Here is a 14,754-nt window from a genome sequence, read left to right on the forward strand (position 1 = left end):
AAGTGTGGGATACTGCGCAACACTGTGTAAAGCCCAGTTCCCACATATAGCGCTTTGCTACATAGCACTAGAAAATTGCGGGATATTTTCCTCGTCGCATTGCTACGAACCGCTATAAAACCGCTCTTTTCGAAGTAGAGCCCCGGTCAACTTTTCTAGCGCTATATTGCGCGGTGAGTCTGCGTTGACCAATCGTGAGCTTCTTTCAGCCGTGACGTCGCGAAAGCTGGGGTTTGTTTCGCTTCCGATCACTCGAAGCAGCAAGACGGGAATGCGACGACGACGACGACGACGACATGAAAATGGCCACGAGTTTCATCTGCCAATGCAGGGTCGTTTGGTTACTATAGTCTGGTATCGCGATCACAGCATCGAAAGTGTCATCCCCCTTCATCCTGCGGATACCCGACGCCGACAGTATGCAATCACGGTAGCACCGGTCCATCACGACGCAACGAGATATCCCGTGACCCCAGCAGGATAGCGCTATGTGCTTGGTTGTATGTGAGAACGGCAGGCGGAAAAAATAGCGCCAGATTTTGAGGGCTATTTTCTAGCGCTATAAAGCGAAGCGCTGTATGTGGGAACTGGCCTTAACACGCGCTCAACGCGTCAGTCACGCAAAGACTCCCGTAATGGAAACTATGCTCCTATGTTCTCTGATGTAATGTCAATTAAACAGTTGGAGAATATAACAGATGGCGACGAGGATGGGATCTCTCACACCGATGGGATCTACCACATCAATGGAATCATCGACTGATCGCACGTGTCTTATTACATAGAATCATCGATCTGCCTACTGTGAGTACAGGAATTCGCTATTAAAATGAGTACACCCCTTGTCGGAAGACTTGATGCCTTCGATGAAAACGTGGAGAGCTGGACCTCGCACGTTGAACGTGTAGAGGAGTATTTTGTCCTCAACAACCTTCAAGAAGACAAGAAAATGGCAGTGCTTATAACCAGCACGGGAGCGAAAACATATAACAATCTCCGCAAATTGACATGCCCAAAGAAGCCTTCGGAGTTAAAGTTCAACGAGCTCACACCTCTCGGACAAACACCTCACGGACTATTTCTCTCCGACGCCGTTGAAAATGTCAGAGGGGCATCGTTTCTACAATCGTGTTCAAGGACAGTCCGAATCAGCAAGTGAGTTTTTGGCTGAGTTACGTAAACTCTCCGAAGATTGCAATTTTGGCACATTCTTTGATGAAGCCCTTAGAGACAAATTTGTCTGTGGCGTGCGAAACACCTCTGTTCAACAGCGCATGCTCACCATGCAGGATTTGACCTTGATAAAGGCGCTTCAAGAAGCGGTGTCATGTGAGCTTGCAGCCAAAGGTGTGGAGGAACTACATACCAAAAGAGAGCGCACAAACGGAGCCACGTCTAGTGTTTCGAAAGTTGGAGACGAGGAAAAGTAGTGCTTACGCTGCAACAAGAGGGGTCATGTTCCTTCGAAATGCCGATACCTCGACAATGTATCCCAGGCAAAAATCTAGACTGGTTCCAGAATGGTCCCAGGCTGGTTCCACTTTGCAGTGGATGGTCCCAGGCTGGTCCCAGTCCAAGTCGGATGGTCCCAGGCTGGTCCCAGTCCAAGTCGGATGGTACCAATTGGGTCCTCAAGTGGGGTGACTGGTCCCACTCTGGCTCTAGAGTGGTACCACTCTGGTCCCAGAAATGGGGAGTGGTTCCACTCTGGCTCTGGAGTGGTACCACTCTGGTCCCAGAAATGGGGAGTGGTTCCACTCTGGCTCTGGAGTGGTACCATTCTGGGCCCAGGCAAGTGACAAGTCTGGTGCAATCCCATTTTGCACCAGATATGCGTGTGTGTTTGAATCCGCTGCCGCTTTTGCCAACACACATTTTCTTCGGTTTCCTCAGACGTAAGGCCGATGTTGGCAGCTGGAAGTTGCCCCAAGACGCATATCCTCCCTCCATTGCCTGCCAGAGCAAGGCAGTACACCCAAACACCACCACCACGGCACGATTTATGCTGCCACATAAGGGTCAGCATATTTTAAACCCTTATTCTTTACTATTCGGGCCCTTCCTCTTGGCGCGGTTCCACGAAAATTTGCGGAATTGTGGGTCTAGGAACATGAGGTATTGTGGAATTTAGCGATTCTTGGGGACATCTTCGAATCTATAGATTTTATTTTCATCATTTGATGATATGATGGAGGAGGAAAAGAGCTGTAAGAACATCTTGAAACAGGGAGTTCAGTGAGAACTCGATCGACTCTCATCATATCATGACGCTTCTAGTCAATTGTAATTATATATATTTGGCCTGGAATGGGACGCGGCCTTCCTCAACTGATCAGATTCTATAACTCTGATCTCTAACTGATAACTGATCTCTCTGATAATATTTTGAATATATTCAAAATATCAGCCTGCTTTAGAAATAACGAGCGCGAGTGTATATGCGCACGCTCGTTATTTCTAAAGCAGGCTTTACCCCGCACACGTAAGCACTACCTGAAGCCACCTTTACAGGACAATTTGCAGATGGTGCAGTGGTTATAACTTGCATGCAATGGTTCAGCTGCATTTTTTAACAGTTTAGGTGCATGATACTTAACGGTTATGGTAATGGTATAAGTGGTCCATTCGTACCTCCTATTATCTTGTGGTGTTTGATGCCTGAAATCAACTTCTGAATTTGATGATGATTCAATACAATATAAAGTGGTTGCTTTAAGAGACCAGCAGGAATCTTTCCAAAATAAATGTGATGAGAAAGGGAGCAACAGTGTCAGTAACAAGCAAATCTTATTAATGGATGAAAGAAAATATATAGCCTTGTGTCATTCAGATACAGGAAATCGTGACCATCACATGGGGAAAAATGTGCAACAATGTGCACTGCTGCAAATGTCCGCTGATGGAAGGCTCTTGATGTTACACACTATATCTCAGGTCCACTCATACCTGTTGCAGAGCCGCACAAAATATTTATCTTCCCCAATGGTCAAGTACATACAAGGATTCATACTTAGAGAAAGTTCACGGATAACTTTTGGGGAACGTTGTGTAGCCCTTGTTATATGACCTACAGAGCATACTGTCTCTGTGTCATACACGTGCGATAAAATATGGATAGATTTTGTATCACCAGAAGAAAGCACCAATATATTTTCTGCTCTGAGGTATTCCTCTCCAAGCTGCAAAGAAGTTGAATCTCTTTTGGATGGACGGCTATACTGAACACTGTGCAGAATGTAGCCACCAATAGAGACACGGTCATACTCCTCAATCCTCTGTGGTTCTCAAAACTGTGCCTTGACACAGTCTCGAATTGGCTGGGAAACAGGCTTTGCTTTACCAAGTGGCTCAATTGTGCCGCCGAGACTTGGCTTTTCATGGCTGCACAAGTCCTGCACGTTGTCCGACGCCAAACTTCTCAACTGGTAGAAGTTGTTACGCATTAAAATACGGGAAAATATCTGCAATGGCACACTGTTCGACGATGACACCAGGTTTAGAAGATGTCCCATATTCGTTTCAAAAGCAAAGCAGGAGATGCCCCACAGGGGGCCATGTAGCCTCACACTGTTGGGTAGATGAAGGAGTACATGAACATTCGACTTCATTTCACGTTTGTCGTAAAGGTATTCCAACATCACAACGAACCTTGTCAGCTTCTCGTTGCTGAGAGCCACATCATCTTCTGTTACTCTGCTTTTCATCAGCAGATAGATGCCTGCCACCAGTAATGCAAAATGGTCATGGTAGGTGCTGGGCAAAATGCCGTAAACACATGGAAGGCTGAAGTACAGCAACCACGACTGTAGTTCCCCCGCTTTCCAGAATCCTCTTTGCTTTACCGACTTTGGACATCGTGTGAAGCAGGATGGAGGCTTTAAGCTTTGAAGTCTCTCATCGACCAGCTCACGTTTTGTTGGAGCACCAATATAATAATCAGCACCAACATCACTGAACCACAGGTCCGTGATCTGCCTCACTGTTCCCAGCAAACACGCATGCATATAGTCAGGCACGAAACCTTTGATGATGCTGATGCCAGGAACAGTTAGAAGCGCAGATGGCCCTTTGACGCCGCGAACTATTTGGCCAGTAGCAGCAGCTTCCCTCATGTCCTCGATCATGGCTTGTTCTGTCCTGTTAGGAGATGGTCCTTCTGTCACTGGGAACTTGACATATCCTGAAATAACGAAAACTAGTTGAAATCATGATTTCCATGTTTGTTTTACATGCTTGCAAAATTTTTCAAGGATAATTTAGTTTCCTCTAATGCCATTTGTGTGTCAAATTTGAACACTCTGTCCCAAGAATGAACAAAAAGAAAAACCGACGTAGGTAACCTTTTCAACAAAAATACAATAAGTGACAAAGAAAGAAACCACAGTTGGAAGTCTGGTATGATATCACAAGCACGTGCAAAAAAAAAAAGCTGATGCACACAAGCCTGATATTACACACTTAAATGATGACGGAAGCATGTTGCTCATGCTGTCATGTTTGGATACCTGTAGCACAAGTACCTATCTAGCTGCCACGTGCAATCATATGCCTAGGATGCCTTATGAATAGGTGGCTTCTCACCTTCAATACATATTCCAGGATGGAAACACCATGGACATGAGTAGTAGCCATTGTATTGAACCATGTTCAACATCCCAGCACGTGCAGGTGCATCGGCGACACATGTTATACAGTATACCTGAAATGTATGCGTAAACAATAAGGTGAGGCATGTAGGTATTTTTAGTTCGTATGTACCTGTACCTACCTTAGAGTTGATTCTGTTTCCACGGCAGGTCCAGTCAACTCCACTTTGTGTTAGCTGCTGCATCTGCTTTGCAAACACGTCGAGCAGGAGGATCATGTTTGGATGTCTGTTGCCATACCATAAGAGTGGCACGGATGGGCTTGTCCATCTGTAGTATGGTGGAAGTTCATTTAGAAGAACTTGAACAGGCCATATCGAATAAGCGGAGCTCTGGAATGTGGTGCTGCCATCTGTGTTGACAGTGAGAGTTAGATCGTACTTGGCACAGTTCAGTTCTGCTCGCTGCTCCTTATGGAACGCCCCATCTGTGATGTCACATATGGGTTCGCCTCTACTGCCTTCACGGTCCTTGTCCTCAATCCTGTCCAGTGACTGCACCAGCTGGTCTGACAGAGCCCTGTCAGCAACGAGGGACTCTATTTGTTGCTTTAATGGGAGGCTCACAAAATAATGTCCTGCCGTCATAAGGTTCCTTCCGAAGTACTGTGTGCCACAACTTGAACACACCGGTGAAATGCTGCACCTTTCTTTCAGCTTCCCGCTCGTCGTGCATAGAAGTTTCTCACAGCTGTCACAATAAAAGTGAAATGCCATGTCGTCTGGCGACGCCCCAGAGAACTTTTTAAATAGGTATGACGACTCGCGAAGGGTGTCCTTTCCGATCAGCTGGTTTGCTAATTTGAGGAGATGCTGACACATGCTGACCAAGTTAATTTATGCCTTATTACAAAGTCCATAATTAGCACCAGCGCATCTCCTACTGAAAGTGAGCTCCCTTCGTGCAGTGGAATGCTAAAGTGAGCAGCAAAAGGATGGCTGCCTTGCGTAGTATCTCGTTGTTGTTCTTCAGGAGTTCGTCGCCCCAGCGACAGCCTTTCGCTGACTTCTTCATCGTCACTGTTATTGGGATCGGGAGCCACATCATGAGAGCCGCATGGCACCGATTGTGAGGCGGGAGATGGTTGTTCGGCAGACAGTAGACTGTGCCTTGTCGACCTTGGCATCTGTGTTTCAGAACCCGGTTCAAGATAGCGTTTACGAGACTGCTTTCTGTGCATAGACATTTCGAGAAAAGCTTTCTGAAAAGATCAGAGTGGCGGCTGTATAACTATATATGCAACTGCGACGTTCCACATTGACCGTTGAACAAGCGATATCGGTTGCTATTGGCTAACTTAGGAGTTAGTTATAGTGCGCGTCGTCGCCATAACGCCCACTCCTGCGACATTAATTAGTATTGCAAAAGTAAAGCGAGGTAGGACAAAGCCATCAGCAGTCCGCTACAAAACAAAACTACTTGTGGCGATGCCGCTTCGCCTGCGCGGCTATCGAGCTATCATCTTTTCAGTTACTTGGAGATTTATACGGGAACTCATACGCAACGAAAATGTTTGTAAAACTGTAAAGGTCGATTATTATGCTACCTCATACTTTTACATGGATTGCTGCGTCCAAGCTTGTTTGTGTGCACCAGTGGGCACGAAATAAGAAGCTGGTACGCGTGCGGTAGTCCGAATCATCATCGTCATCGTCGTCATTATCATCGTTACAAAGAGGCCCACCAGGGGGTGCCACTACAATCCATCCATCCATCCATCATCACTTTGCATGTGCGATGCGGGTGCGTCCCGTCTGTTGTGGTTCAGATTCAATTTCAACGTGCCGTGTACTTCGTGCATCGAAGTACGTATCGCCTCCCTCGCGTTATGTTCGCGTTGGTACGTTTCCTCAGGCAATTTGATGACAAGAACTACGTAATACCTGTGAAAAACATCGCGGATTTCCCGAAAAATGGTGGCTTCGACGCTAACAAGGTCTACAGTGCTTTCTGGGAAGACCCGCAGAACCCAGACCTATCCGGTACATATTCAGTGCTAGTACTAATGGTTGCAGGTATGTACCTCTATCGTGTAACCTTGTCATGTGCCGACTTCAGCACATTTCAGAAACTGAGGCTGAGCTTCAAGAAATGCAGCAGCGGAAACGCATCAGAATTCCGAAAGTAGCTGCTTCAGAGGTAGAGGTGGTGGTGGTGGTGGTGGTGGTGATGTTGAAAGGGCTTGCCGTTGTCGGCCTCACGTATGTGGGCAACGTCACGACTGACGCCCTGGGGAAATGTGCGTCCTGGGCCGACTTCTAGGGGAACTGTGCCGACATATGTCTGAAAGCGTCTGAGGAAAACCCAGGAAAAACCCCAGACAGCACAGCCGGCACCGGGATTCGAACCCGGGTACCTCAGAGGTAGAGGACGCATGTGAAGACGTGTCTGCAACCAATGCTCCATAAGACTGCAAGGTTTTTTTCTTCTTTCGTCTTCATATTACGTTTCTAGCGTCAGATATTTCTGCTTTCGTTTTAGTTCTGGTGTATATTTCTGCACGAGGTACATGTCCGGGCATGGGAATCGCGGGCTGGTTGGACGCGTTCGTGCAGCAGGATTGAAATTGTGTTCCGAACCCGACACCATTGGGTATCAAAGTCGCATATTGCCGTAAACATTAGTGTTTGTGAAATGAGTTAACACTACATCACTGCACACGAGACGAGTATTGCGAAAAAAGAGAAAGAAACCACGCGCGAACGCTGGGGCTTCGAACTCTCTGGAAATAAACGAGCTATTTGCCTTTGATTGCTTCAGACGCTACTGTGGCTGTCTGTTGCGTCGTCAATTGCTTACCTCCCCTTTTTGCTGTGCTATATATGTCACTTGACATTTTGGTCAACGCAGGCGCAAAAGCAGAAAAAGAAAAATGCACGTGATGCGGCGAAATCGGAGGCCTACGAACAGATCCTATCTCGTTTTCTTCATGCTGACAAGGGAAAGAGCTCCAAAGTGTCAGTAGAACATGTAAGTTTGTTACTACATTGCACAGTGCTGCAGGCTCACACGTACTACAATGTCAAATCAGGTCGAACGTCTGCAGAGTGGGGATTCCCCCAAAACTGTCTGGAAGGGGTATGGGAAATTGCCATTTGCTTGAACGCTGTGTAGACGAGAGTGTGAATTTCACTGCTTGTCACCTGTGGCCTGAGAGTGGGTGCTGGCCATCCTGGCTGGTCTTTTTTTGCGTCCTCATTAAACTTGTTGCTAGCGAACGCTGTGGTTGTGCCGCCCCCTGTCCCTCTTCATGTTCTGCCATAACGTTGCTCGTTTGGCTGATGTGACTTTTACTGACCATGAAAGACCGCTCTTTTGAGAGAGGAACTGCACCCGCAGAAATGTTCTGCAGTGCATCTGGGAGAGAGCAAAATTGCATTTCGAGAGACCCTCGCTGCCCCACATGCACAGCCCTGAACATACAAACAGAGAGAAAAAAACAGTCCTGTGGTACCTAACGTGCAGCCGCTCGACTTGGTGAATGTTTGTGACAGGGTACGGGCTATAACTGATGTTACAGATGTTCGGATTGCTTCTTTACATGGCGGGTGGTGTGGAGGGGGAGCTGGTAATTGGCCTTCATGCTCCTCAGAAATGGGCAAAGCGGCCTGCGGTTCATTTTGAGTTGGGGAACCCTGTGCTAGCAGCTGTAGCTGTGCCAGCAACTGGGTCAGGAGCTGTTTTCCTCAAGTTACTGCAAATGTTTTGCGTTGTATTCAACGTCTGATACACTGCCCATCGTGATGTGCTGACACTTCCGCGTCCATGCGTTAAACAACCATTTGTAAATCACCAGGTCCTTCAAATAATATCGCAATCTTGCGCCAACGTGTCATTCTAAGACCACTGTCAGAGGTGTGCTGAACTTAAGCCACACTACAATAAAATATGAACAGGTTGAACCCGAACTGAACCTATTCTTTTGGGTAAATTCCATGATAGGCAAGCCTGAGCGATGGGCAAGACACGTAAACAACACGTTTGTTTACGTGTCTTGCCCATCGCTCAGGCTTGCCTATCGTGGAATTTATCCACCAGCTAGCCTGCATTTACGCCATTTTGTCTATTCTTTTGGGGTGGGGAGTTCGATACCTTTGGTTTAAACACCTGTCGGAGCACCTTTCCACAGAAATATTGTCCTCAAGTATGTCAGTTGAGAACAAGCAGATAGCCATGTTGACTAGGAGAATAAAGGCAAATAAACTGTTTTGACAGGTTAATGGCAAGAGAGTTGGTGAAGATGACGACCGCTCGTCAGTAAGGCCACGATCTCTGGTAAGCATCCTGCTCGTTAAGCATGTGTCCATCAGTCTTAACATATTGCAGCATCTAAAAAAGAAAGCAAGGAGACATCCATCACCATTCTCAGATATGGAGAGTGGAAGTGATGACAGTATCGTACTATCATCACAGATGAAACTGGCAGAGAAAGAGGCTGACAGGTTGAAGGCTGATCTCCGAATAGAGCGCCACAAGTGTACTGACCTCATGGAACGTGTGAGGTTTCTGGAATCGGGGCTTGATTCAAAGCTAACTGAAAGTAAGCCAGGGGAGCTTGTTTTGGATAATAGAATTTGGCAGATATTTTGAGGGCATGCTTCACCAATACTTTGTTTATCCTAGTGCGAACCATGCTTGATACAATAAGGTCATTGCTTGCCCCAGGCACCGGTCAGGGAAATGGTAAAACGCTGTCCAAGTTAAGCTGTGGTGTGTACTATTCGTATTTATTGTATGTTCCGTAGGGTCATTGGGGGAGGCCAAGGGAAGTTACAGTGGTTCTCACTTAGAGAGGCGACCAAGATGAGGATGTTCTGCTTTCAGACAGCATGCATGAGGAATGTGAGACACTGAATCACAGCCTCCGAGCACTTGCTAAATAGTCTAACTTCCAGCTATCTTCAGTGAGCTCTGCGCTGTCGAAGCTGTTTCCAGTGGGTCCTGCATGCGACAACCACAGCATGAAAATCTGGTGCACTCAGGTATGGGTTTTGCTGAAGTGTACGACACTGAATAACTGCCAAGTGTAAGGACAGCAAATGGGCTTAAATAGGCTTTTATTTTGCATATACAGCCCTCTTGACAAATTAGATAGTGCGCATCGCATCCTAGCTATTCCAAGAATACGTTCTCCCATTGTCATTTTCTGCGTGTTCAAAGCTGTTCTGTATACCTTCTTCGCTGCATTCAAGTCGAGAAAAAAAACTTTCTTCGGGGAGGTCTGCCATGGGAGATCGAGATCAGCCAAGGGATTTCTGCCATGCTAGTCAAACTGTGACTGCTGCCATAGCCGCTGAGCCTCCTGGTAAGGGCATGTCATAAATTTAATCACAAATATTTAGGACCTGACTTTTTCAAGTTATATCTGAGTGCACCTGATATTTTTTCAAAAGTGAAATTGGGAAAATTCAGGTATAACCTACCCATTGTGCATCTCGCAAATTGGCAAGGAATTGAAAAAAAAAAAAAAAAGTAGGTTCTGCGGTGATGGAGGAGTAAATAGACTTTTGAGAATTCGAAGCTGCTGCTGCTGCTGCTTCATCGTCTGCTACTGTTGTCACTCTGAGACATCCACCTGGTCTGAACACAGTGAAAGGCTGATTTTAGGTATGTCAAGTGGCAGCAGCAGCTCGAAGAAGAGTGCGCCATGCTGTCAGAACATAGGGTGACCTTTTTACAGCTTGATATTAATCTCATAGCTCTTGCTGAAGCATTTTCGGCCCTGAAACAAAATCACATGACGCGAACACACTACACGTTCTGTATATGATCCCTCACAATCGTACCGCAAGTAGCCGTGCTTAGTTATTATGTCTGTATGACAGCCGCTACGCTGGTGTGCGGGAGGGGTATAACAAGAACATACAACAGAGTAGTGGGGGACTCTTGTGGGAGCACCAGCTGGTTTTTCTGCTTTGGAACGGTTAAAATTGCTGCCTGTGCTGTGCTACCCTCCGTTGCCAAACAGGCGAGGACACCCCAGGAGCGGTTTCTGCCTGCCTGCCTGCTCTTGAGTAGGAATCCCGCAAATGTGAGGGGTCAACTTACAATTGGGTCACTGTCTTGTGGGGCATGAAATATTGCTATTTGCCCGCATACAACGCTGCGGTTTGCCCTAAAAAAGAACGTCCACATAGGAAGGGGAGCACCACATAATAAAGTCAGTAAAATATGTTATTTTGAAGCAAGTATTACCTGTGGCACCCACGTAGTGAACTCCCGTGTAGTCTCTGAGGCACAGTGTCTCCTGTTCCGTTTGTCACGTGTGCTTTGCACTGCCCTTTAGCCGCACACGTTTCTCGCGTAAGGTAACAGTGATTGTCGTGCTTTCGCATGGCCAAGTTTGTGCCACGAGTACTCTAGTACCTTGTTGTGATCACCCCGATACTGTGTTTCTTGTTCCTTAAGTGCACATGCTCGCGCACGATGGCGCACAACAGTACATCTGTGACATCAGACAATAAGCGTCACAAAATGCAGGCATAAGGTTGCAGCCTTTTTTGTCCTCGCATCATTTTGCCCTGGCTTCCCGATTTTCAGAGTGCGTTGACCTATGCATTGACCTATTTTCGGGTAAATGGCACCATGTGTCAGAGTGCAATTGGGGATTTTTTTGCAACATGCTGAATGTATGAAAAATATTTGGCATGTATTTTTTCAGGTTTCAGGTTTATTTGGTAATGTGCACGCGCAAAAGGGACACAGTCCCCGACATGGCGAGAGCACAGCCAATACAATCAAACAAACAAGACAGTGAAGACATAATCTATTAGTATAAAGCAGTAATAAAATAATAAAGTAATAAAAGCAAAACAAATCTTACAACAATACGTATTCATCGATCAATGCTCCGAAGAGCTACAAGAGAACACCTGCTAATTCTTTTCTGAAAGTTCGAACAGAGTCGCATTTCACCATTAAATCATAAAAGCTGTTAAAGTACTTAGCAGCTAAGAAAGACAATCTTTCTTCCCCATATTTCGTCCTGCATCTAGGGATACAAACCAGTGGAGCAGTACGTAAGAGATAAGGAACAACGAGAGTATTAATACCATATTTACTACAAAAAATGTCCGGGTTCTTTTTAAATTCCTTGAAAAATTTTAACACCAAGTTATGCTGATACATAGCCTGTACACTTAAAATGCGATGTTTTTTCATGATGTCACTTACAGGCGAAAGAAACGGCAGATTACCAACGGCCCGAACAGCCTTGTTTTGGGAGCGTTGAATAACTGAAAAATTGGTTGGGGACGTCGAACCCCAAACCAAAATACAGTACGATAACCGCGAGAACACCAATGAATAGTAAAGAATCAATTTAACATGCATGGGGAGTATCATTCGTGCTCTGTTGAGTTTTTGTATATTTTGGCAAATGGTAAAAAGTTCACTAACTCTACTACATGCGAAATTGAAAATATTCCTTTATTTACATACAGGCGCATTTGACAACAGGTTGACCAATGCAAAACCCTTGTCCAAGCTTGATGACGGCAGGGTTAGTAGATGACAGTATCAATTTTGCGTACGCCTGATAATACCTTCCCCTTCAGTTTCATGTCCGGAATGGTTTTGTCCTCACGGAAGAACAAGCTTATAAAATATTCAGAAACAAGAGGCCAACGCTTGTGATGAAGGATATGGCAAAGGCCATATCGGGTGACACCGTCCTTGCAGTGCGAACCTACAGTGGGAAGACTGCGCCAAAAGACCGTCGGGATCCAGAGGCACCTATCAGGAAGGAGCTGACGCCAATGAAAGTCGGACTTGTCATTGGTATGATAACTCCGAATTTCTTTTTCTCAGGCTAATCTTACTGATTTCATCATCTAGGCATGTGTGAATATTTGAAAATTTTAAATATTGAATGAAATTATTGTATTCAATTCAATTCGAAATCAAATAGCAATATTTAAAAATTTATTAAAATTTTTGGAATATTTTTGCAGTTGTTTAGCCCTAGGCTTCACCTGATATTTGTGCGCATTGTAGGAAGCCAACTTTACAAGCACACTTTGCATTCAGTAGACCAAGTAATACCCAAAACACACAGTCTGGATCGGTCCACAATCCTCGTCGGCGCAATCCCACTGTGCACACCGTGCTGTCCGCACTTCGCGTTGGGGATCTTGGTTTTCATTTGCAGTCATCTGGTGGAAGCTTTGCACAATACCCCTGAAGTTTCAAATTAAGCCTTAAATTGAGCCAAATTAATTAAGAAAAAATTGGTCCAGGATGTCTACTTGAAATAAATTCACATTAATACAAATGCGATTTCATCTGTTTCGGCGCTTGTCGATGTTGTTTTCTTCGTGCGGACTGCTGCCATCGTCGCCATCTTACAAACCCGGAACCAGCAGCGCGAGTAGCAAGAAGGCGAGGGTGAAAGGAAGCCACTGCGCCTGCGCCAACCTTCCTTGAAGTGTGTAATCATGTTCACGAACGGGGGACAAGTGTCTGCGTTTGTTGATCTCTGTCGCCGAGGTTCGCTTTGTCCGCACCTAAGAGCGATAGCAATCACTGCCTAATCACAATTGTGTGCGATGTGGATCCTGTGTCAGTGCGTTTTGGGTATAACAACAAAATTATAAAACACTCAATCTTTCCTTTAATGGTTACAAGCTTTCATGCAGTGGACAGCATTTTGTCAGGTACAAAAACAACAGCATTGGAGTTACAAATATATATATACAGTCATGTCTCGCGTATCCGGAGTTCAGATATCGGGGAAAACTCGTTATCCGAACTGCACTGCCGGGAACGAACCTGCTACCATTGGATTTTGTCTCGGTTATCCGGAATTCGTTATCCGTATCCGGACAGCAAGTACGGGGAACAATCTTCCAGGACCTGTGGGTAATTCTGATTCGCATATCCGAAAAAGTGTCAACTTCCTCTGTCCCTGCTTCCTGGCATGTGCTGTGTTCGCATTATTCCGGAAAAGGGTCACATCTCACCGGGCATTCTGTACGCTCTGTTTGACCCCCGTTTCTTCAGACGTCACTCCCTTTTGGTGTGTGCGGCCACACGGTAGAGACAGTAGACGATAAGCGGAAGAGGTCTCCTGTACCCACAGGGGGCAAGAAATCCACGTGTAAGGGTGAATATCCAGGCTGTTCCAAAACATTGCCTTGTCGTCTGGCATACGCCAAAGGCATTTGCAAAAAGACACAAACTTTCTGTGACATTACCCTTCCTTGAACAGCAGGGTGATGCAGCGTGTGCCCTGGCTGTTACCAAAATTCTGTCACACGCGTGCCTACCATTTCAAGCGGCCCACGTCGCATTAATTTTTGAACTAACGATCTTGGCCTTGTTTCCTTTTCTGGGGCTGTCTCCCAATTTTTTCAGGTTCCCCCTGAAATTTGCTTGGTTCGGTTATCTGGAAATTCGTTATCCGGACGAAAGGGGACGACTCCCGAGCTGTCCCGATAATCGAGACATGACTGTATATACTCGTATGACACACGTGAACATACGAAAAGAGAGAGGGTAAAGGATATAAATTAGCAGAGGGTTCACAAATACCACGTGGCTGGAAAAGGGTGGTCGCAAACCCGCAGGCACAGTAGAAGGAATAATGGGCTTCCATATGAAATTTCAGCACATAATACGCCTTCTAATGTGTAGTATATTATGCCCAAATGCTTTATTTACTTTTAACTCAGTTACAGGAACTTCACTTTGGTGAACCCTGCGCTGTTTTATAGTTTGGCAGCACATTTTGTTAAAACTTCCTGTATATGCTGTTGCAGATGCAGTCATACACTGGGGAAGAGAAAATAAGGTTGACGTCTCTACGTGCATCGAGAAGAGAGGAATCATACTGTCAGAAAAAATACAAGATGCGCGGAAGAGTGCGAGGCGTCACCTCTCAGTTTAGTCATTCACCAGATCTACACAGCGTTGTACTATGAACAGTAAATAAAGTTTTATTGAGTGCTATTATTGTTCAACCACAGCAACCTTCTTTTTGTCCATTTATCCATAGATTATTTGTGAAGTGGTCCCAGCTCCGCGGGGACCACTTGGGAGTGGAACCCAAATGGGACCATTTCCAGAGTGGTTTATCGGACAGGTCCCATTCTGGTCCCAGACCCCAAGT

At 45.8% G+C, this 14,754-nt stretch overlaps 1 protein-coding gene across 2 annotated transcripts; it reads left to right on the forward strand.

Moving 5' to 3' along the window:
• The first annotated feature begins 8,977 nt into the window (after positions 1-8,977).
• LOC135367437 (uncharacterized) lies at positions 8,978-14,536 on the forward strand. Of its 2 annotated transcripts, none has more exons than XM_064600715.1 (8): positions 8,978-9,186; positions 9,270-9,329; positions 9,392-9,488; positions 9,542-9,627; positions 9,861-9,957; positions 12,089-12,147; positions 12,203-12,425; positions 14,405-14,536. In XM_064600715.1, the coding sequence occupies exons 3-8, from the start codon at positions 9,476-9,478 to the stop codon at positions 14,530-14,532; spliced, it is 606 nt and encodes a 201-aa protein (XP_064456785.1). In that variant the 5' UTR covers positions 8,978-9,186; positions 9,270-9,329; positions 9,392-9,475; the 3' UTR covers positions 14,533-14,536. The 2 variants fall into 2 exon arrangements, with proteins under 2 accessions (XP_064456785.1, XP_064456795.1); XM_064600725.1 differs by having other exon boundaries at positions 9,861-9,951.
• The last annotated feature ends 218 nt before the right edge of the window (positions 14,537-14,754 follow it).

Source organism: Ornithodoros turicata, chromosome 1 (genome assembly GCF_037126465.1).
Source record: "Ornithodoros turicata isolate Travis chromosome 1, ASM3712646v1, whole genome shotgun sequence".
NCBI lineage: Eukaryota > Metazoa > Arthropoda > Arachnida > Ixodida > Argasidae > Ornithodoros > Ornithodoros turicata.

Coding starts and splice junctions, on each gene's coding strand:
- LOC135367437 (XM_064600715.1), top strand. Junction 9,628..9,860: donor ATGAAAATCTGGTGCACTCA/GGTATGGGTTTT, acceptor AAACTTTCTTCG/GGGAGGTCTGCCATGGGAGA. Junction 12,148..12,202: donor CCAAGCTTGATGACGGCAGG/GTTAGTAGATGA, acceptor CTTCCCCTTCAG/TTTCATGTCCGGAATGGTTT.